The sequence below is a fragment of the Ziziphus jujuba genome, chromosome 1 (genome assembly GCF_031755915.1).
Source record: "Ziziphus jujuba cultivar Dongzao chromosome 1, ASM3175591v1".
Lineage (NCBI taxonomy): Eukaryota > Viridiplantae > Streptophyta > Magnoliopsida > Rosales > Rhamnaceae > Ziziphus > Ziziphus jujuba.
The window spans coordinates 13,952,113-13,975,347 of record NC_083379.1 but is presented as its reverse complement, the minus strand read 5'-3'; the positions used below and the strand labels follow the sequence as shown (position 1 = coordinate 13,975,347).

The following is a 23,235-nucleotide window of genomic DNA, read 5'->3' as shown; positions in this document are numbered from 1 at the left end:
ATTTATCGGTAAAGGGACTCCCACTTCATAATTGTAGAAGAACAAGGATAAATTTTTCTATTTCTTTCACCAAAAAAAAAAAAAAAAAAAAAAAAAGAGAGAAAGAGATAGAAAAGAGTTTGTCAAACACATATTAGTTTTGCAAAACAATCTTTTTCTTCTCTATTTTGAAAGCTATTTCTGAAAACAAAAAAGGGAAAACATAGCCGAATAGATTCAGAAGCTTTTAGACTAAACAAAACAGCCAAAAAAAAAAAAATAGGGACAGTAGTTGAAAGCACCATCTATTTAAAGAAACGGACGAAAAAGGAATGGACTTGAAACCGATTATGTGGCCCAAACTGTTGGCCATGCTTCCTAAGGCCCATAATAATAAATTATTATCACTATTTATTTATTTATTGAAATACTATTTTATTTATTTATTTATTCTTTTTCAAAAGAAAGAAAGAAAGAAAAAGAAACGGTATTCCCATGGCCCAAACACCTTTTTTCCACTGATGTAGTGAGAGAGAGAGATTTCCAAATCTGAACAAAACCCAGCGCCAATTTCCTACTTTGCTTCGCTTACTCTCTCTCTCTCAATTTTGGCGTTGGTACAAATTAAACACTGAAAACAAAAAGCCCATATAATATATATATATATATATAATATATATAGCCAATCATATATTCACAGCTCTGGGCTTTCAACAGACAAACAGAGAAAAAGCTAGAAAGAGAAAAACATTGTTTTCCTCGCATTTGCCGCGCTGCTCTGAACTTTCCTTTCAACTCGTTTTTGTAAACCCAGTTTGCGCTTTCACACCTCCTAAATCTACATGTAAGTACTGGAAAACCGTTTCGCATTCCGGTGACTGCCATTTTTTTTTTCTGCATTATTGTTTTTTATGTTGATGGAAATACTGTAATTTTTTATCAGCCTTGGCATTTAAGATTTTGATGTTCTCCGATTACAAAGGACCCATTTTTGTTGGTTTGTTTTTTTTATTGGTTTTGTATTTTTTTTTTTATGGGTTTAGTCATAGTAGCTGAGCTGAAATTTACCTGTGCAACATTTGACTGAATTAGATGGATGAGTCTTCCACTTTCTACAGAATGCTTTAGTTCTTCCATTTTTTCTGTCTTTCCTCTTTTACATACTGTGGGTTTATTTCATTTTCCTTATGGTGGGTCAGCTTGGTTTTCTATTTCTTTCTTTCTTTTCTTTTCCTCTTCGGTTTCCCACGTTTATTTATGTTTGTTACAGTAAATGATATTGCCCTTTCTCCATTAATGCAATCTTTTTTTGCATTTTTTTTTTTTTCACTATATATTTGTACAGATTTGATTCAGATATTAATAGTATAACTGTCTTATGGTTTCGTAATATGAGCATTCTGCAATGGTATATAATACAATGCTCATTTGATGGATGATGGAAGGAGTACCAAAATATAGCATAACTTTAATAAGGCATGGTTTCTTCAACATATTGTTTTGTAGGCATTCGTTTATATATTTTATGACCCAGTTGTTGGCTTCTATTTATTAGATACTTTACTACTTCTGTATTTTCCAATTGGAAATTGTGCTGTATTCCCTTGTTCATGCTTCACGTCTGTAGACTTGCGGTCCACTGTGTTTAAGAATCTGCTTACATTCTAATAAGCTTCCTATTTCTCATCCTTATTGTTTGTAAAGTAAATTTAAAAATTTTCATCATCTTTCCAGTGAGAGTGGCAGTTATTGTATTGAGATGTCTGTCTTAATTTCTTAACCATTGGAAGCAATTACATATTACACATACTTTTAGTTTCTTTCTTGTAAATTGTGTAATAATGCAACTGCCTAAAGAACTATTTTCAATTTCAGATTTGTAGTTAAAGTGCATGCATAATTTTTGGCATCTGGAGGATGTAGGACATTTTTTTAAGGATGGCTTCTGGAGAAGATAGCTGCAGGTTTGGTTCCTTGCCAACCACTTTAAGGGATATGTCGTCATCATCTTCAGCATTCTTTTCTGCGAATCAGTCGCCTTTCTTCTCTCCAAGATCATCATCATTCCAATTATCTGAATCAACAAGGTCTGGTGCTCCATGTGACAGCTTTCCATTAAGTGTTGATCCCCTTAGCAGTTCTGGGATTCTTCAACCTGAAATTGTATCAAATGTTAGGCATGCATTGTCCGACATTTCACCAGCACCAGCCACGTGTATTTCCAGCAATTCCCAGAAGTTTGATTGTGTAGGTTCCTCAACTGGCATCTTTAACAGCACCCAATCTAGTTACAGCAATGCCAATGGCTGTGGTTATTCTGGACACAGAGAAAGACAGAAGAAGCATGAGAAACACCATGGAGCCTCATTTATACCAGGTCCATTTTCACTTTCCTCTAACAGAATGAGGAGCTGTGACATATTCATAGGCTTGCACGGGCGCAAACGAAGTTTGCTCAGGTTTGCTAATTGGCTCCGTGCTGAATTGGAGGCTCAAGGGATTAGTTGCTTTGTATCTGATAGAGCTCGATGTCGGAACTCGCGTAAACTTGGACTTGTTGAGAAGGCTATGGATGCTTCTTCATATGGGGTTGTCATTCTCACAAAGAAGTCATTCCGAAATTCATATACCATTGAAGAGGTGCGATTTTTTTCAGGTAAGAAGAACCTGGTCCCAATATTCTTTGATCTGAATCCTGGTGATTGCCTTGTCAGGGATATAGTTGAGAAGAAGGGGGAGCTGTGGGAGAAACATGGAGGAGAGTTATGGAATTTGTACGGAGGTTTGGAGAAGGAGTGGAAGGAAGCTGTTCATGGCCTTTGTCGGGTTGATGAGTGGAAACTTGAAGCCCAGGATGGTAACTGGAGAAATTGTATATTCAGGGCTGTCATATTATTAGCAATGAGATTAGGGAGGAGAAGTGTTGCAGAGCGGTTAACCAAGTGGAGAGAGAAAGTGGAGAAAGAGGAGTTCCCTTTCTCTCGAAACCAGAATTTCATTGGTAGGAAGAAAGAACTGTCTGAGCTAGAGTTTATACTTTTTGGTGATGTTATTGGAGATTCAGAAAGAGATTATGTTGAGCTTAAGGCTAAACCGAGGCGAAAGAATTTGGCAATTGGGTGGTGTAATAACAGTTCATGTGAGGAAAAGCCGAGGGATTGGCAGTTCGAGACTGGCAAGAGTAAGGGGAAAGAACCAGTTGTATGGAAGGAATCAGAAAAGGAAATTGAGATGCATAGTACTGGACTTCCTCAAAGGCAACACCAGCCAAGGCCAAAAATTGGTGGGAAGTATGCAAGAAGAAAAAGATCAATGAAGATTCTGTATGGGAAGGGGATTGCTTGTGTGTCTGGAGACTCAGGAATTGGCAAGACAGAGCTTCTTCTGGAATTTGCTTACAGATATCGCCAGAGGTACAAGATGGTCTTATGGGTAGGCGGGGAAAGCAGGTATATTAGGCAGAACTATCTTAATCTCTGGTCATTTTTAGAAGTTGATGTGGGGCTTGAAAATTTTTCCAAGGAAAGCAGCACTAAAAATTTTGAAGAGCAGGAAGAGACTGCCATATCTACAGTACGCAAAGTGCTCATGAGGAACATACCTTTTCTGGTGGTAATTGATAACTTAGAGAGTGAAAAGGACTGGTGGGATCACAAACTTGTAATGGATCTTCTTCCCCGTTTTGGTGGAGAGACCCACATAATAATATCAACGCGCCTTCCTCGTGTGATGAATTTGGAACCTTTGAAACTCTCATACTTATCTGAGGTTGAAGCAATGTCACTAATGCAGGGAACTGTAAAAGATTATTCAATTGCAGAAATCAATGCTCTAAGAGTTATTGAGGAGAAACTAGGAAGGTCAACATTGGGGCTTGCAATTGTTGGTGCAATATTGTCTGAGCTTCCTATAACTCCAAGTAGACTATTGGAGACCACTAATAGAATGCCCTTGAAGGGGCTGATATGGAGTGGTAAGCAAGCTCATTCATTGAGGCGGAACATTTTCCTGTTCCAACTCTTAGAGGTGTGTTTCTCAATATTTGATCATGCAGATGCACCAAGGAGTTTGGCAACCAGAATGGTCCTGGCAAGTGGTTGGTTTGCACCTTGTGCAATTCCTGTTTCTTTGTTAGCCCTAGCTGCTCATAAGATTCCAAAAAAGCATAGAAAGACCCGTTTGGTAAGAAAATTGTTGCATTCTTTAACTTGCAGTCTTGCTTCATCATACACCAAGAGATCGAAAGTTGAAGCATCATCCATGTTGTTAAGATTTAATATTGCAAGGAGCGGTACCAAGCAAAGTTACATATATGTCAATGAGCTCATCAAGCTTTATGCTCGCAAGAGAGGAGCAAGTGGAGCTCCACAAGCCATGGTTCAAGCTATCATCAATCGTGGATCAATAACTCAGCATGCAGAACACATTTGGGCAGCATGTTTCTTGTTATTTGGATTTGGTAATGACCCTGTGGTTGTTGAGCTCAAGGTGCCGGATTTGCTATACGTTGTCAAGGAAGTGGTCTTGCCTCTTTCAATCCGAACATTTATTACATTCTCTAGGTGCAGTGCTGCTCTCGAACTCCTTCGACTGTGTACCAATGCCTTGGAAGAGGCAGACCAAGCGTTTGTTATGCCAGTTGAGAAGTTGTTAGACAGATCACTTTGCTGGAGGCCTATTCGGACTAATGCTCAGTTAAATCCTTGCCTTTGGCAGGAGTTGGCACTATCAAGAGCCACAGTTTTGGAAACTAGGGCCAAGTTAATGATAAAAGGGGGACTATTTGACATAGGGGATGATCTAATTAGGAAGGCTGTATTTATTAGAACTTCTATTTGCGGTGAAGATCATCCGGACACCATATCCGCTCGCGAAACTCTTAGCAAACTAACAAGACTTCTTGCTAATGTTGAAATACATACTTCTCTATAGTTTTTATATTTCTTGTAAGCAAAATTTACTCCAAAATTAATACAAAATTCTCAAGTGAAACTTATTGTATACCAATCGGGGATTTTCTAAACCATTTTTTTTACCACAGAAAAAGATTCTCCTGCATTTCAAAAGTTTCCTATTTTCTCATATTGACTAAATTATTCTGGCATTTATGCACTTTGCATGCACTCAATCCCATTCTTTCTTGTGTGAAGACCTAACAAAGTGTTAATATTGGGTTACCTACATATAAAAACCGTTCATGTAGAACTAATATATTTATTAAGAATGCCTTGATACTTTGATCAAGTGATCCAGGAACACTTTTTTTTTTAATTTATTTTTATTTATCTTTTTTTTTTTTAATCTTTTGGACCAATCACGCAGGACTGCAGGAGTATTTAAAATTCTGATTATTTATTTGTGTTCATTTGATTTATTTGACATTTCACATAAGTAATAAAACTAGACTCAGCCAAAGTATGATGATCACAAAGCCAGCGTTTATATTCTCAATTCAAAGCCAAAAAATGTGTCTCATAGTAGCATTTTCAAAGCCAGCATTTACATTTACATTCTTTATGTCCCTATGATCTTGCAACTTCTTACAACTTAAATTTCTTTTATTATGACTTTTTGCAAAGAAAAAAAATACTAAAGAAATTTTATTCATATAAATAAAAAGTTACAACTGATTTTACGAACTCCGTTATATAAACAAGATTGATACTATTTACTGTACCACATGTACATTTAGATATCACACATAATAAATATTACACCTTTATATATTAGTACAATAATAAAGTATTTATGTAATAAAATTTTTATCTTTACATCATTTCATCATAAATAAAGATTTTTATATTAAATACATAGTATAATTATCTAAGATACATATTTATGACACATACTATATAAGATTATTTATTCTTTATTTTATGTCTTGTCAATTGTCCTATCGTTTATACTATAGTTTTATTTGGAATAAAATTTGAATTCAAAATTATTGTATGAAAAAACAGTAAATTTTTACTCTCTGTTATTTCGGCATGCTATGTTGGTGCACTTTATAACGTTAGGCAAGGAGTATCCTGTATCCGAGATGGCTCAATCATTGTGGCAATTAACTTCGTTTCTTCATGTCAAAGTGTATGCAGTTTGCTCTCCATACTTTTCGTGCTTTTCAAAGTTTACGTTTTTTTTTTTTTTTTTTTTTTTTTTTTTATTATTTGGGGAAAAATTTCAAAGTTTATGTTATATACAATGTTTTCTATTACCAACTATATTTTTATATTATTTACCCAAAAAAATAAAAAAACTATTTTTATATTAAAAGAATATACTAATGATGTTTAATACCACATTAAACATAGTGGCACTGAACGAAATTTTAAATTATACTTTAATCCAATTTTAAAGAAAATTAGATCGAAGAAAGTCATAATTAATTTAGATATTAAAAAAGTTATTAAACTTTAGTAATTATAAAATCATAATTAAAATACTTGTTTCATTTAAACTCTTTCAATCATTTATGTTATAGAAATAATCAGTTGACAAACACCTTATTATTGTAAGTTATTTAAACTGATATATGTTAAAGAAATTAAATTATTTCAATTCTCTTATTCATTTAAAAACAAATTATTCTCATTTCATTCTCTCTATTTTATAATTTCAATGTAATTAAATTATTTCATATATTAGCATAATAACTTGGATCAAATCCAAAATTAGTGAATTATATTTTAGCATAATAACTCAGTTCATATTGCAATTGATTAAAGGCATTTAAACATGTGATCTCTCTTCCATATATATGGGGAAGAATTAAATAAATAAACAATAAAAAAGATAAATCAAAAATAAAAAAGGCATAAGGTGAGTTGGAGACTAAGGGGACTCCTTGGTAGCCTTACCCTAGAAACAGCCCTAAAAGACAGGACTTGGGTAGTTCAAAGGTGTAATTGTTTTCTAATATAATGTTAGTTGGTACAACAAACCGTATGGAGAACAAAAAGGAAGGAAAAAAAAAAATGAGAAAACCAACAAAGATTTGAAAATTAATGCAACAATTCACCATTTAGCCACTTAACTATAGGCAGGAACCTAATAACAAATGCCTTGAAATTTTCATTCTCAATAGCATTCCCTGAAACATCTATTTGTGTTATGTTCAAGCCTTTAAATATTAAAAAGGCCTCCCAATGATAGGTCTGATTGATGCCCCCACTTACAATCTCATCAGTTGTCCAATCAATGTCTTCTGTATGAGACAGAGGAGAAGAGAATAGGTACCTTGTTGTGTCAGTTGAGTGTAAACCTATCTCGTTGTATGAGATATCCAAAACTTTTAGTGACTTCAGCAGTCTCAAAGGCCCCAGGGCACTAAAACTACTAAGTTTGTTGTAACTCAAATTTAAGCAAGAGAGAAGCTGCATAGCTTCCAATCCTGTCAAAAGACCCAAGTAAGAACTTCTTTCATTAAATGATAACAATGAAGTTGATTTGAGTATTATATATGTATGATGAACGTAACCCTATCCCATAAAACTAGATAAGTATGCAACAGGAACTTCAGTGTCAGCACATACAACTCGAAAATCCAAGTCATTCATAAAACTATTCACATTTATTTCAATGCTTCAACTATGTAATAAGTTCATAGATTTCCAAACCTTCCAAAACTAAACTCAGAAATATCTACTTCTATATCATGAGGGAGTTCTCTAAATGGCACCGTACCTACCAGTAAAACTCAGAACTATAAACTTCTAAATTATGAGGGAGTTCTCTACATGGCACAGTACTACCAGTCTACAACCTGAAATATCAAACTTCCAATATTTTTATTCATTGACAAGTATGTGAATTTAACAAACGTTATTGTGTAAATAGGTTTAACACGAGCTAAACACTATTCATAGGAAATTTGACCACTACAGACCACTGCAGCATAACAGCGTAACCACTTAGAGAACAAGTTTATTGGACGAGGGAGCCATTAAAAAGAAAAGGTCTTAAATGTGCACATAAATTGTAATTTGAACATAACTCTTGTAAAGAGCCCCAATTAGATATACAAGATTTACATAATTGGCAGTAGAAGTGTACCTTCAATTGATCGAAGTTCATTGTGGCTGAGATCAAGCATTTGGACCCATAATAATTTCTCAACAGACCCTATCCGCGATAATGATAAATTATTTAGTCGAAGACAGATAAAATTACTAAAACTTGACCCCTTCAAGTCTTTGTAGTGATAGCAATGTGTCATAAGTGACTCTCCATCCGAAATGACCTGATAATTCAACATAATATGCAAGTGTTTAAGCTTTCAAAGATACATTAAATGTTAACTCGTGCTCACAAGATCTTCAGCAGGAATTTTTCAAACAATCTAATGGATAAACAATAACATGGAGTAGCAAACAAAATTGTTTTTATTGATATGAGCTTTTGAATAAATCATTTTCTCTTGAACACTTCCACCAAAAAAAGGTTCACATAAATGCCCTAAGCATTGGTCATACTTTCTATAGGATCAATAATAAAATACTCCACTTGAGAAATTAAATAATTTGACAAAGCATCATATTCTTAACATAAAAGTTAGCACTATCCATTTCAGAGGTCCTGAAACTGTAGATGCAGTATGAAAAACATGCATGAAAATCCATATGCACAAGTAGCACGAGCATAAAAAATTCCAAACAAATGCTTTCTCCATCCAAAAATTAGAGAGTGATAGTGTATTCTATGCAATGTATTGTCTAGGATTATTTCTTCCTAATTTTATTTAATAAAAAAAGTCTTTGATACATTCAAAAATCCAGATAAATACTAACATTCTCATCAACAAACAAATGTGAAAAGTGTAAAGAACCATTTTTCTCTTAATCAGAGAAGAGGGAATCACCTGCTGTAAACACACTAAGCTCCATTCATCCTTGTAGTACCAAGAATGCCCTGGGTCCAACTCTATTAAATCACCATAAAGTCTAAGAATTTCTTCAGAATGCACCATTTTTTGGGGAGACTGAGACAAAATGGCATCATGAGCCTTCAACAGTCTTGCTAGTGTAAGCTTTCCAATTTTACTACAAAAACAAGAGTAATTGACAAAAAGTAAACAATTAATAAATAACAAAGTAGCCACTTAAGAGTTTCTCTCTTCCTATCAAATAAGACAAACTCACCAGCTTATCTCTGATAACAATTCCCGGAAGAGAGCTATTTCATTAGCTAAAGTCTCTGCACGCCAATTGGAAGTTGTTGGTTCTCGGTAATCATTTATAATTAATTTATTCAAAGACTCAACTGGATTTGGCTCTTGAGATTGTATCTCATGTTTCTGAAAATTTGCTTCTTCCCATGAAATCATCTTCCCATTCTGTTCTTCGAGTGGTTCTGTTTGAACAGACTGTAAACGCACTTCAAACGTAATCTGGGTAGGATGGCTATAGTTGAAGCCACTTATAGAAATAATACCCTGAGGATGTCCAAGGCTAACCTCCAGATGATATACTTCAGAACAGTGGAGGTCCTTGTCAGGAAACTTTATATGTGTAACCCAAACTTGAGCCATTTTAGAGTTATTTGTGGAAAGTGGTTTCCAAGTAAGATCATTGTCTGTGCAAAATGAAGATTTGACAGTAACTGTAGATGAATTTACACCTTCAACGGCTTGACTAAAATAGAGAATAAGCGGAAATGTTCCTGAATCATAATGGTAACAACATGATGAAGATAAAGTCGAGTCCTCCAAACACTTATCTCCTGACAGAGTGATACTGGAACCATGAAGAGGCCAAGAAGAAACCAGTAGAGGAGCATCGCCTTTAACTGTCTGATCAAGAAGCCAAAGATAATAAAACCAACCACTCTGATCATCTGGATCGGTAAAAATAGCTTGGTGAACAAGTTCATACTCTTCGCTCAAAACCTTCTCTTTTGGGAAAAACCCTTCAACCTTTTGTTTTAGCAAATGAGACAGAAGCACACTGCAGAACATATTCATGATTACAAACATGCTCAGGAAAGAATGATGCATCATATGGTAATTAACATACACTGAAAGAATACGGCGTTTCTGATGGTATAATTTTATAGTGAAATGCAAAAAGGTAGATAAAGTTAATGAAAAACCAGAAGGAATAGCAGGACTCTTTAGAAATTATATAAATCAATCTAATCATAGTCTACTGCATGCGTAAAATCGTCTACTTTTCTACTACACTATACCAGTAAAGGATCAGTGTTTTAATTATAAAACATATTCATAATGTTAATGATTTCAAGGGACAACTCACAACCAAAAAATGAAGTACCGTCTTTAAAGACTACAAATTGGAGACAAACTATATTAGAGAGCTCCGTTCAAGCAGACAAATAAGTAGCACTCCTTTCCACTTGTAACAGCTAAAAGTATATACAGAATGCATAATCGTTAACTCATACCTACGGTTGTGCCATGCAGAATAGTTACTGAAATTAGTATTTATCATATCAGTGGTATAATTCAATTCTTCCTCTTCTGGTCTGCTCATCAAAGCTGCCACGAATCTGGAAAATTTTGATGATAAATAACATTAACATAGAAATGAAAACAACAACTTAAGAATTTTATTTATAACTAAATTTCAGGGCGACGGGACTACGCACCTTCTGTAATTCCAGGCATGAAAGTTCCGGGAATCGGCTTTCTGAAACCGGTTCACAAGCCGCAGTTCACGATCAATTGATGAATGCCCCTTGTTTAACACCCATTTTCGATGATGCCAAGCTCCATAAGACTTAAAATTCTGTCTCAACGCACTCTCTACCTGCATAAAAATCAACTCTGAAATTCAAATTCATCTTGAACACATAGTACTGGAAATTACCCCTCTGTTTGGTCATTGAGAAAAATTATCACGATGTAGTTTTTAACCCTGCATTAAATCTTGCCAAATTTTCCTTCTTTACTACATTTTCTCAGCACACAAAAACACACACACACACACACACACGCACACGCACACACACACACAAAACAAAAAAAAAAAAAAGGATTATACCACTCTAAGTTCATCGTCAAGAATGGATTTGATTGAGTCAGTATCCGAGTTGGAATGAGCAAGATTGTATTCTACAGCGAATTTTCTGTAATTCCAAGCCGTGTAAGACTCCGGATTGATCTCGAGGAGCTTGGCGCTTATCTCAAGAGCTTCCTTAGTATAACTGAAATTTATGTCACAAATCAATGAATCAATGGAAAAATGATAGACGAAGACCATCAAACGTGTTTGGATCGCAGGAATCAGAGAGAAAACTAAAAGAGAAAAATAAATAAATAGATAAATGAAATATACTTCTTTTCATGGTGATTAGAGAGGAACTGCGTTTGAAGGGCGCGAAGCTTTTGAGCTTTAGCTGCTGAAGCCGCTTCATCTTCTGGTTTCGGAGATTTGCGAGGCCGTCCATGCATTTTCTCCGATAAAATTTCAGAGCTTGAAAAATAGTGAATTGGAAGGACCAGTGCTCGCTAATTTAGTTTATTCGAATCGATTTTCACTAATAAATAGTAATACTTTTTATTTTTTATTCGAGTCGATATTGTGAACGAATCGTCAATTTGAAACAGATTTGCATTTGGTTTTGTGGCTTACAGTTCGCAGTTTCGTGTTCATGAGGAGAACTGAGAAAGAAGAAGCTACTTAAACAGTCAACCCTATAAATGCCACTTAATGAAACGACACGTTTTGGAGAAATATATGTACACACACACACACAGAGAAAAAAAAAAAAAAAATCTTATTTTATAAAATTAAGGTTTTTATTTAATAATTATTGAATTTTTATTTAAAAGATAAAATTCATACTATTATTAACTATTAGATTCTCATCAATGGTAAAGGTAGACGCTTACCCTTTGTGCACGAATCTTGTATAGGAACCTTTAGGTTTTTAGACACTAAATTCTCACTAATGTTTGCGTTGCTCAAAGTTGGTATTTTAGCTTCTACTTCATCTACCACTGCTTACACGGATGCTTCTCTCTAGATGGAACGCTCTACTATTGATGCATTTTTACATCTCATAACTTTGGTAGATCGCTTAGCTGTGTTCATCTTTGATGCAAGAGTGCTCGATCAGTGAGTTATTATGCACTCTTTCAAAGATGGCTGTTTCTAAGCAAACCTCTTAGTTGTCTCTACAACCTTCCCTTCTTTATTATTGATCGGTCATTTAGGGACCTTAATTGATGATTCGAGTTGTTCCCCTTTTGACAATGTAGCTTATCCCCCATCGTTTCACTAGTTGATTTTGATCCCTGTTATTTTGAAGTAATATTTAATATTCAGAGTTTGTTTTGATTTGGTACTACTTTCGTAGCCCACACCAAAAAACTTCTTTGCCCCTAGAAGTCTAATCAACTACTTAACCTCAATGTATTTTGGAAAGAACTAACTAGTTCTGGGTTTGAGTGGCATTTTACCACCACAACTTATTTGCCAAGTCTTCAACAACAATCAGTTCGAACTTCCACTTAGTTTCGCCTAAGCTTCATCTTGATCATTGATAGATCATCCAAATTCGGATCTATAAACAGTGACAATTGCCTTATGAAAACATCTTTCATTACAGCTTTGGTAGGTTCCCTTATCCAAGCCATTGCCTTATAAGTTGTCAACTCATTTTTTTAAGTAGATCTTAGTTTAATAAAATAAAATAAATTATTTGAAACTAATGATATATATTATATTTTTCACTTGAAAAATATATATTACATTTTTATCCCTCTAGTACAAAGCTTTTTATTTTGCTCTCTATTTTTTTTTCCTTTTTTTGTTTTTACATATATTGTTTTCAATAATAGGTGTGATGGTGAGTGTCTATTAACTAGGACAAACTCATTTGATGATATTATTTTCTAATTTAAACTTTTACTTTATTGACCTAAACCATGTCGATTAAATCCAATAATATATTTTGACACATATAATATAGAATTAGATAGCATCTTCAGCTGGAATGTTATTTAAAAAAAAAAAAAAAGAGTTGTTAAAGTAAAATAATTCAGAATTTTGACCTAATTTTATATTTTTATACTAAAAGCATGAAATAAATTTGGCAAAGAAAATTAAATTTAAAAAATAAGATTTTGAAAAAATAAAAATATAATAATATAATGATTTGTATGTTAAAATTTCCTAATAAAAGTTTGAAAAATTATACCTCATTATTAATAATTTTTTTCGCTAAATTCCCTTATTATTAATAATTAGTTTCTATAGTGGGTGATTGGAGGTATAGTTTAAAATATCAAAACTTTTTACGAAATTTTTTTGAAATTTTCAATTTTTAAACACATCGAAAAACATTTAATGTCCAAATGGAAACAGATATAATTTTCATAATATTCATCAAAGTTTTTGATATTTCTCCATAATTTCCATGAAAATTTCCATTATAATATCCACATTAAATCCTACACAATTTGATTAAAAAATTCATAATTTCATGAAATTTTGATAAATTTACATAGAAATTTTGAAAATATCTATAATTTTTTTATCAAATTTTTTTATGAATATTATTAATGTTAAGTAAAACTTTTTGCCAAATTAATATTATTGATAGTTTTTCTTTTTACCTTTTAATTGTCTTCTAATAATTAGGCACATAAAAATAAAAAAGAAAATTCACGTTTAACTAAAAAAGTCTAAAATTACATTAGATAAGTCTACCTATTATATTTTTAGAGAAAATTAGTATCATAAGTTACAAGTTTACCGATCTATTATTATTATTTTTTTTTACAATAATTTACTTAATATTTGTATAAATATTATGAAGCAAATAAAAAGTTGTACTTGAATAAAAATTAAAAGCTATACAATAAATATATTTTCTGCAAACCAAGGTTTAAAATTTCAGTATCGATAGTATATTAAAAATTATATGTAATTATCAAGGAGAAACATTTATAAAATTTATATTATTTGTATGAATATTATAAAGTAAATAAAAATTTAAACATGGACAAAAATTGAAAGATATACAAGAAATATATTTTCTATAAATTAGGATTTAAAATTTTAATATCAATACTATATTAACAATTACATGCAAAATTATCAAAAAAATATATTTTTCAATAATTACTTATTATATTTCACATTTTAAAATGAAAATAAATGAATATAAATAATTCTCAACCATTCATAAGTTTTATAGTAATGAAATATCATTTATAAAATATAATGTAACTGTAATAATTATTTTATATATTTTAATTAATAAATAATTTTATTATATATTTTTTAAATTAATAATACAATTTTTTTAATTATTAATATTTATTATAAATCGATTAGTTAAGAAATATATAATATCTATTTAATATTTTTATAACTTTAATAGTTAATTTGATAATTAATTTATTAATTAAATTAATTTTATAATTTTATTAATAATTTTTATTTTTAAAAATGAATTTTTTAATTATTATTATTATTTTTTATTGATGATAATTTTTTATAGTAGATATTTTTATATTTTGAATTTTAAGATAAAATGAAATTTCGAAACTTAGATAGCTCAACGGCGATCAATGAGAAGTGTTCACGTGGCAAAAGAAATTGCAACGATGAATGAATCCCAGCCGTAGAAAATAGGAAAGGACACGTGTTATCCATCGATCCGATCTGATGCTGACATTCAACTTTCCTATAGAAAAGGACACGTGTTAGCCATCGATCCGATCTGATGCTGACATTCAACTTTCCTAGGCCAAGTAACAGAAGGTTGAGAAGAACAAGGTACGTTAGTTTGGCTTTTGAGCATGTCCTAACAAAGAATATTTTAAGCTTCTCTTCAATGGCGGACTTGTCAAGAACTCTCAGGCTTGTCGTCTCTTGTATCGTCTCTTTCTTTTACTTTTCGACTCTGCCGTCCATCCATGCCCTCAAAACAACACCACCATTTTCCTCCTTCTCCTTCTCCTCACTATCAACACCATGGGCTCACCAAAACCTGTTCGCCGGCAGCCTTTCCAGGTTATTTTTCTTTCATTTTCTTGCAGCGAAAAGTTTTTCTTTTTCTGACTGTTGAAATTTGAAAATGCCTAGATATATATACCCAACTTTCTGTTTTTCTTTACATTTTCTACGTTGTATTTATTTCCCTTTTTGATTAGCAGTTTTTTTTTCCCTTTGTGTGGTAGTATATTTTTTCTTGCTTAGCAATGAACTGAAAACGATTTACAAGTATTTGGAAAGTGAAAATTATGTTTATATAAAAAAATAATAATAATAAATAAAAGGCTATAAATCAATGTCAGTGTACTGATTAATCAAATATGCTTGGACTTCTAACTTTATGTACCATAAGGTAATATGTACTAAAATTTACAAACTAATGGAAATGTGTAACTAACTTTTCAATGCATATGGGCCTAAAGTAAGTATAGATGCAATCATTACATTTGCACCAGTTTCACAGCTTGTAGGGCAGTTACAGTGCAGTGGATAAGTAGCTCATGGAGAAAAATTTGGTTGCATTGATTCTTTGAGAAGCATTAACCTTTATTTGTATAAGTTGCACTTTATAACTTCCTAATTGATATAGCTGAAGATCTAAAAGTCTTTTTATTTTGTTTTGTAAGTCATGTTGAAGCTGTCCATTACTTTATGCAATTTGTTGGCAAGACACTGCTAAATCTTGTATTCTTAATCTACTGCTATTTGCTCAAAAAGACTAAGAGTCTCTACCTTAAATTTTAAACTTGTCAAAAGGTGTTGGCCTCTATTTGATTCTAGTGTGGTGATGGATATCTGCAATATCACTTTGTTAGATTTGAATATCATAAAGAATATCAACATGTTTGCATACCAGTCATGGTAATAAAATCCGAACATACAACTCCATGTATAGAATACCTCATAATGGCTAACAATAAGAAAGGAACAGCATGATCAATTTGTAACAGCTTGCATCTCTGTACTTTTGTAACAATGAATTACATTTTACTAAAAAAGCGTAAAAAGGGAAATGAGACATCAAACCTGAAGGGCCAGGAGATGCTCTCTCAGAGCTTCATTTTTTTGTTTGTCTTTCTCTGTTAGTAGTAGTAGTAAGAAGCTTCACTCTATAGACTATTAGTTTACCTTGCTTATTTTATTTATTTGTTTTTCCCCTTTTGTTTTGCAGGAACCTTATGTTCGGACACGTGAGAATTCATTTTTCAATGGTTTATTAAGAGGTGATGATCAGGGGAATACTAGCAGCCAGAAAATTTCTCAATCTACATCAGATATTGGCAAAACAAGACAAAAATATGTTCCAGATATATCTGAGAAATGTATGGGATCATCTCTGGAAGAGTCAATGTCACCAGATATTATCCTTGAACCAATTGGACGGTCTTCGTCTGGGAGATGGTTCAAAGATGCTAAACCAACTTCATCAGCAGTCACAAGTACTCGGTCAGATTTTGCTTTTGATGTAGAAGATCAGCATGATTCCGTAAATCAGTCTATTTCTTCAACCCTTGACACAAATGAAGTGTATGAAGCTTTACCTACCCTATCAAGGCCAATAATTGAAAAAACATATACTGTAAGTAAATCAAAAGGAATTCTATCGAGTATTCCACTTCCTCAGTCTGCTGCATCATTTTACAATGGATTTTCTCCAGAACTGGTAATTACTGAAGTTTGTGAAAGCACAAGTAGGCTTGATTTATATCTGAAAGCTGGAAAGGCTGAAATCAATGCTGGGGTCCCAGGAAGATTCTTACATGCTGTAATGGGCCAAGATGTCTCTGGTAATCCCTTTGGTCAACCTTAATGTCTCAAATAAAAAAATTCAATCATTTCTGAAGATTCCTTTCTTGACTCTCTTATTTTTAGTTTTTCCTGCTTTCTTAGAAGTATGTATACTGTTTTAGCTGCGAAGCTGTGTTAACTAATTCTAAACATTTGATAACTCTAATGCTACTTGTGCAGATGACTTCAGAAGTTCAAAATACTGTATTTGATTTTCTCATGAAATATCTGCCTGCTGATATGTTGCAGTTCTATTCAAACACATGGTTGGATAATCACCAATGTCAACACAATTATTTCCCCAAATTTGACAAATTTTTGCTGAGGTTTTATATCATGCATCCAGTTCTGAATTATCAATTTTATTTTTCTTTGTTGGGAGTTCACGTATAGAAAAGGAATACAATATTTGTTGTATTATGTTTTGAATGAATAAACATCCTGTTGTTGCTACTGCCATATGCAATTTGTGCCTTTAATTTTCTTAACCATTTTGCCTAGTCTTCATGTAGTTGATTTGTCCTATCATTTTCAGCAATAAACAAATTTAATGCTTTGTCTATTTCACTCTTTACAGGTGTTGGATCTGTTGCTTCAACCATCATGTATGCCTTCTACCTACATGAAACACAGAAAACTGACGAGTTTTGCACTGTGCCTGTCATCAATATGCAGAGGGACGACCTAAGCTCTAATGCCGAGCTCAATTGGTTGCTTGAATCTTGTCAAATTGATCCAACATCCTTAATTTTTATAGATGAGGTGTGTTCTGTTTGGTTCTGAGATTCTTAGTGTAAGGTTGATATTGGCTTCTTAGGATGGACACTAGACCCATGAGAAAGCCATAGCTGACAACTATCTTATTGAAATAAGCTTATTGTTATAATTTTCTTGGTTAAATAAAATATCAGATTTAGCTCAGTAAATCAAATGATCTAGGGAAAGTGGAATAGGTACACAATATCATGTAATTTCAGGTGGTCTTGCGTGCTGACTACCATATGCATTTTTCCCTTCCAGCCACCATTCAACCCCACACTTTTTCTGGTTCAAGTAATCAACATGGAACATCTAGTATGTTAGATCCCAATGTTTAAATAATTCTGTTTAACATTATCTACGGGTTTTAGTTTTTTTCTGTTGAAAATAAGCTTGATATACATTGTTGGGCCACTTCCTGTCAGCTTAAGCTTTTGGAATAGATGGCTATTTAACATGGTATCAGAGACTCGGTGACCGAGAGCTCTTGTGTTATTTGTATTCAATTGTAGTTTGGGTTGTGTTTGCATTGTATGGCATGTACAAGCCCAGTTTCTTCTCCCTCTTAATGGGCTTACACGTGAAGGAGTGTATTGAAAATCAGCTTGACATACATTGTTGGGCCAGCTTTCTATCAGCTAAAGCTTTTGGGATAGATGAGTAGCAATAGTATGTAGTATGGGTGCACATATGTTATTACATATATTTCTTTCTTTTTTGTATATATGTGCTAATTTTAACGTTTCTGTTGAACAGATTGACCTGTCATATTATGATCTATTTGGGAGTCTTAAGTTAGTTCTATTAAACAGCCACAAGCTGCCAACTAAACAAGAGGTAACTTTTTATTTTGAAGTCTGATCATATTATTAACATTGACCATTTAATATAATACCTTTCTCTTTTTTTTTTTTTTTTTGTCTTTGTAAACAGGCACTAAAAGAGGCAGTAGTTGAAATTTTAAATTGCAAAAAGGTGCTTTAATGATCCCAATTTAATTCTTTTGCTGCTTAGAGACATTGTTTGTTGAAAATATTTATTATAGCATTTCTCTTTGCTTTACAGGGTGAATCAGGATATCCTTGGGTTCAGAATGTTACCCCAGGAGAGGTATCATGTTATGAATTAGGCTATAATTTTCTTTCTCTTTCATTATTTACTTGTTTATTTACTTTTTCTATGTTAAAAATAATTCATTATGAAAAAAGTTCCAATTTCAAGCATTTGATTCTTTTATGCTCTTTAACAGCTTATGTGTGATATATGAATTTGAAATCACACTAAGCATGCATAGTGGTGTATGCTAATTTATTTAATTTGTGAAACAGGACTGCTCTTGCTGTACGCTTATTGCTGAGAAATTTGCACTGACTTCACCTGAACTTTTGGTTGGGCAAGGACTTAGTAGGCTATTGGTAACTTCTTTTTGGTAGCTTCTTTTTTTTTTTTTTTTTCCTGAACATATTTGTATATGTAATTTCATATTTTGCTAACTAAGCACCTACCTGGTGAGATTTTTTATTTTTTTATTTAAGTGAATTTCCAAAGCAAGAGATTTTGCTCTCCTTCCCTCAATTTTTCCTTTCTCCAAGGATTTGCCACTTACATTTTAGATCTCCCAGTAATTGCAATTGTGATGCAATAATGCTCTGCCCTATCCTCTTTTTCTTTTGTTCGTATTTCAGTCCTTTTAGTTTTTCCTCTGCACACTAAAAGTTTTGATAACTTGGATAACTATATAGCACTTATGTTTTTGGAGGGATCAACTTTCACGCTATGACCTTAGACATGTCTATTTCCTGGTTTCCATTTTCTTGCTTGCAGTTAGCTGGCATCCTTATGGACACTGGAAATCTATCCAACTATTCTTGTTCCTCCCAAGATAAGTACATGGCTACCTTGTTAATCCACGGTGCTGGTCGCTTTGGATGCAATGGTCTATATCAGATATGTATGTTCCTTATCCCAAGTTATGCATAAAGGTTTCAGTTATCGGTCCTTTTCTATAACTCATGGGAGGCTCGATTTGTATGATTTTGCAGTAAGATACAAAATGTATGATGTCTCCGAGCTCAAAGTAGTTGATATCTTGCGGAAAGATTTCAAAAGGTGGACCAGAGTAGGTCCGTACTTGCACTAAACCTTTGCTTGTTCTTTTATATGCTATTAAATTAGACCTTATCCGGTGCCTGTCCCAGACCTTAAAAAGTCAAATCTTTTAGCTTTTGTCTTATTGCACTTGTCTAACAATTTCTTTTAGTATTACCTCCATTCTATGCTTCCACTTCCTCAATAGGTTATGACCAAACAATTATAGTTAAAATTTACAAGGGTAATTATATAAAAATACTAATAATTTTATTTTTGATAGGTAATAACATGCCCACTTAACACTTGCATCTGGTATTAAGAAAATGTATATAGTATTATCATGCTGTAATGACATTTGCTAGTAACCTCATAAATTAACATTCAATATGTATAAATTTTATTTCTATGAAGAATTCATACTTGAAGGTGACTTATTTTGATGCCCTGTTAATCTTTAAATATGAATTTTATAAGACAATAAACATAAACTTCAGAAAGATTGATAGGTTCATTATCAATTTAGATACTTATCACTTTTCTTAATATCTGATATCAATATTGATATTTATGTGTCTGTAGATATTTTTGTAATCCATAGCCCTGATATTTTGTAAATAACACCTAATTTTGAGGTCTAGAAGATGATATTGTCATAAAGAGGACTGCACCAAATATTTGGATAAAGCATCCTTGAAAGTTACAGTTAAAAAGAGAACCACAAGCAACCAGTTTCGTCTTAATACCAGTCATTAAAAAGGTAGAGCATACGAGTCATAATATCATATATACATAAAGGCAGTACCACCAAGCCAAAATTCTTAAGGTGCTCCCAAGTATACACCAAGTCATTTATGCTATTTCTCTTCTCATTGCTGCCGAATATATTGGGATACTTTAGTGCGCTTTTTATTTTTTTATTTTTTTATTTTTTTATTTTTATTTTTATTTTTATTTTTATTTTTATTTTTTTTCCTTCTGAAGCATCACTGTGAAACAGATAATAATGTCTTTATTCATAGCGTGCTTTGTGACTGATGCATTGTGAAAATTTACTCTGGTTGCCATCTGTAAACTGTTGCTACTCGGACTAACATTTCACAAACTGAAAAAGGAATAGGTAAGCAAGAGAGTGCTGGTGCGAGAATGTTCGTTTCACACATCGGGATGAGTTCTATTGGAATTTCTGTTGCAGACCTTCTTGCTCACGAGGATACTGCAACTCAAGAAATAAAATACTTTCAGCGTAAGTGCTGATAAATTTTATATCATCGATCTCTGCTATTTACTCTCAGTATATCTGCTTTTACCAAGACCTTTGGAAATCATTCTATATAGTGTTAAGAAGTCATGGCACTGTATGATCATTGCTTAATCTTAGAAAGTTAACCTGCATTTTTGTTCCAGTTTTGAATAAGAAGTATGGTTATGAACATTGTAATTGTAGTCCTTGTGGAATGTGGATAGCTGTTGTTTACTTTTAATTTTTTTTTCCCCTTCTGTTGGTGAAATTTCAGAGTTTGAAAAACTACGGCTTCTCATGATTGTATCTGGCTATTATGATTCGCAAAAGAACTTCAAGGTTCGTGTACATGGTTTATTCTTTTGCTATTTCTCCTTCTGTTAATCCCCCATTTTTAGGTTTTGACCAGTCATGGATCCTTATTCAACAGAATCAACACTAGAAGGTGGAATATGATATATATATATATATATATATTTTTTTTTTGGGTATGCTAACTCGTACCAACATTGAATAAGAGTTTTCGAGGATTCTTCTTTTATATATGCCTGACAACTTTAGTTAGGCATGTTTGTTGCATATGGCCCATTTTTCTAATTAAAAGAAGAATATAAGAAAGTTAGGCATGTTTGTTGCACATGGCCCTTTTTTCCAATTAAAAGAAGAATATAAGGAATCTTAATTTCATAAAAGGACCTAAAAAAGGAGGATTATTATTACTTATACTTTTTATTTATTAGTATTGTTTTATGCATGGTCATCTATTGCAAAGACTGTGAAATGTCAAGAACTCCCCTACCCCCTTTTCATGAGATTCCCATCTCAAATTTAATTTGTTAAAGCATGTTTTTGTGCAGTTAGATGCAGCTTAACATCCTGATTGGTTCGCACGCCATACATAATCACCATTGCTAGTTTGTTAGTAGAAATCATGTCTTTGACAGCCAAAGAGAATAATATATATAGAGAAGCTATGATTTTTTAGGGGAAAAAAAATGATAATTAATCAAAAATGGAAACAAAAATCCTGTTCTGTCTCCCAGTTGGCTGAAATATTATTCCCTTTGCATGGTTTCAACTGTTTTATAATTGATACACTACATATCTTGTTTGCTAGTGCGATGAGAATTTCTCTAATAGTAATAGTTTAAAGGTTATCTTCTGTTTGACCTGTGAAAATTTCATATTTCCTAAATCTACTGGGTTAAGTGTCGGTTCTATATGGTTTGTGTCCACGAAGGAAACATGTAGTCAAACAAGAATCTTTTTGATTTGTCTCTGAATTGGTGAAATATTATTCCTTTTGAATAGTTTAAGCAAGTTTATAACTGACACTAAATTTCTTGTCTGTAAATGATGTTATTAGAGGGAGATCCTCGTCTCTGCTGAGTCTGTGGAGCGTATGAAGAATCTGCTGTTTTTCTTGAATTCAAATGCAACCCAACTGCCTCTCAAAGTTATCCATCGGCCAGGCAAGTTTTTCTCCAAAACCATAAATTATTTTGCCACCTTTCTGTTTGATATGTGGAGTCTGTAGAGGAGTATATAGGCACCACTCCAAAAATATATATATATATATATATATCCTGAAGTCACATAAGGAGGAACAAGAGATTAGGTGGAATTTACTCATTTACATATATAAGTGGAAATTAATTGTTGGTTCCACTTTCCTATAACGTATCAGGAACAAATACTAGTATGTTTTTGTGCCTTAAATTATATATGAAAATCCATGCCACACTGAGATTACACCATTATTATTAGGCAACATGCCAAAAAACTGGGCAAGATTTACATGTTATTGTTTCATCTTAGCTGGTTGCTTCTGTTTGTATAGAAATTAAGAAACTTGGAAGTTGTACATGTTGCTGCTCATACAGGTCTTAGAGAGGAGATGAGAGCATTTGAAATTGACAAGCTTACATCAAGAAAGACCATTGAGCGCCTCTTGGAAGAATTTGGAGGAACTCCAAGAAGCTAAGTTAGCTTGGTCTTTTTCTGATCATCCCGGTGTTTCAAACATGGAGGTGGCATGCTTCTCCTTTACCATGTGGATATCCCTCATTAAATGCTCAAGGAATACGACTATATATATATTTATATATATACACACATACAGCTCATATGAGCGCTTGGATTGAAATGCTACTCGAATGTTTTAACTTTTTTAAATTCAGAAAGTTTTGATTAGAGTATGTATATGACGAGATCAACACAGTTTTAAATTCAGAATTTTTTGTTTTTTTTTTTGGGAGAATTTGATGATGGTTTTTCGAAAATTTGATATAAAAGGGTGTGCAAGTTATTTAGGTAACAATAATGTTATGGGCACCAAATTATTTAGATAGTGATATGACAAAATGATATGTTCTTATTTTACAAGCTTATACTTTTTAAGGATTTACTAATTTA

At 32.8% G+C, this 23,235-nt stretch overlaps 3 protein-coding genes across 6 annotated transcripts; 2 read left to right on the top strand and 1 right to left on the bottom strand.

Annotated features, from left to right (window-relative positions):
- Window positions 1-460: 460 nt before the first annotated feature.
- Window positions 461-5,037, top strand: LOC107418384 (uncharacterized). Of its 2 annotated transcripts, none has more exons than XM_060813959.1 (2): window positions 461-823; window positions 1,903-5,037. In XM_060813959.1, exon 2 carries the CDS (start codon window positions 1,918-1,920, stop codon window positions 4,909-4,911), a length of 2,994 nt encoding a protein of 997 aa, XP_060669942.1. In that variant the 5' UTR covers window positions 461-823; window positions 1,903-1,917; the 3' UTR covers window positions 4,912-5,037. The 2 variants fall into 2 exon arrangements, with proteins under 2 accessions (XP_060669942.1, XP_015882567.3); XM_016027081.4 differs by having other exon boundaries at window positions 1,855-5,037.
- Window positions 5,038-6,823: 1,786 nt separating this feature from the next.
- LOC107418555 (geranylgeranyl transferase type-2 subunit alpha 1) lies at window positions 6,824-11,612 on the bottom strand. The gene is made up of 8 exons (XM_016027261.4): window positions 11,271-11,612; window positions 10,977-11,139; window positions 10,582-10,742; window positions 10,378-10,482; window positions 9,117-9,920; window positions 8,837-9,017; window positions 8,032-8,218; window positions 6,824-7,369 (listed from the first exon to the last, which is right to left on the bottom strand). The coding sequence occupies exons 1-8, from the start codon at window positions 11,384-11,386 to the stop codon at window positions 6,981-6,983; spliced, it is 2,106 nt and encodes a 701-aa protein (XP_015882747.3). The 5' UTR covers window positions 11,387-11,612; the 3' UTR covers window positions 6,824-6,980.
- A 3,067-nt stretch (window positions 11,613-14,679) lies between these two features.
- LOC107418662 (uncharacterized) lies at window positions 14,680-23,075 on the top strand. Of its 3 annotated transcripts, none has more exons than XM_016027368.4 (13): window positions 14,684-14,960; window positions 16,114-16,729; window positions 17,308-17,492; window positions 18,246-18,326; window positions 18,423-18,464; window positions 18,555-18,599; window positions 18,818-18,904; window positions 19,314-19,440; window positions 19,532-19,612; window positions 20,698-20,823; window positions 21,095-21,159; window positions 22,187-22,292; window positions 22,704-23,075. In XM_016027368.4, the coding sequence occupies exons 1-13, from the start codon at window positions 14,922-14,924 to the stop codon at window positions 22,802-22,804; spliced, it is 1,701 nt and encodes a 566-aa protein (XP_015882854.2). In that variant the 5' UTR covers window positions 14,684-14,921; the 3' UTR covers window positions 22,805-23,075. The 3 variants fall into 3 exon arrangements, 2 of the variants coding, with proteins under 2 accessions (XP_015882854.2, XP_015882850.2); XM_016027364.4 differs by having other exon boundaries at window positions 14,685-14,960; window positions 20,692-20,823; XR_007241702.2 differs by lacking the exon at window positions 21,095-21,159 and having other exon boundaries at window positions 14,680-14,960; window positions 20,692-20,823.
- Window positions 23,076-23,235: the final 160 nt, after the last annotated feature.

Coding starts and splice junctions, on each gene's coding strand:
- LOC107418384 (XM_060813959.1), top strand. CDS start 1,918: ATGGCTTCTGGAGAAGATAGCTGCAGGTTTGGTTCCTTGCCAACCACT.
- LOC107418555 (XM_016027261.4), bottom strand. CDS start 11,386: ATGCATGGACGGCCTCGCAAATCTCCGAAACCAGAAGATGAAGCGGCT. Junction 11,140..11,270: donor TCTAATCACCATGAAAAGAA/GTATATTTCATT, acceptor CATAAATTTCAG/TTATACTAAGGAAGCTCTTG. Junction 9,921..10,377: donor TCTGCATGGCACAACCGTAG/GTATGAGTTAAC, acceptor TATGTTCTGCAG/TGTGCTTCTGTCTCATTTGC.
- LOC107418662 (XM_016027364.4), top strand. CDS start 14,922: ATGGGCTCACCAAAACCTGTTCGCCGGCAGCCTTTCCAG. Junction 21,160..22,186: donor ATTCGCAAAAGAACTTCAAG/GTTCGTGTACAT, acceptor TGATGTTATTAG/AGGGAGATCCTCGTCTCTGC. Junction 22,293..22,703: donor CAAAGTTATCCATCGGCCAG/GCAAGTTTTTCT, acceptor CTGCTCATACAG/GTCTTAGAGAGGAGATGAGA.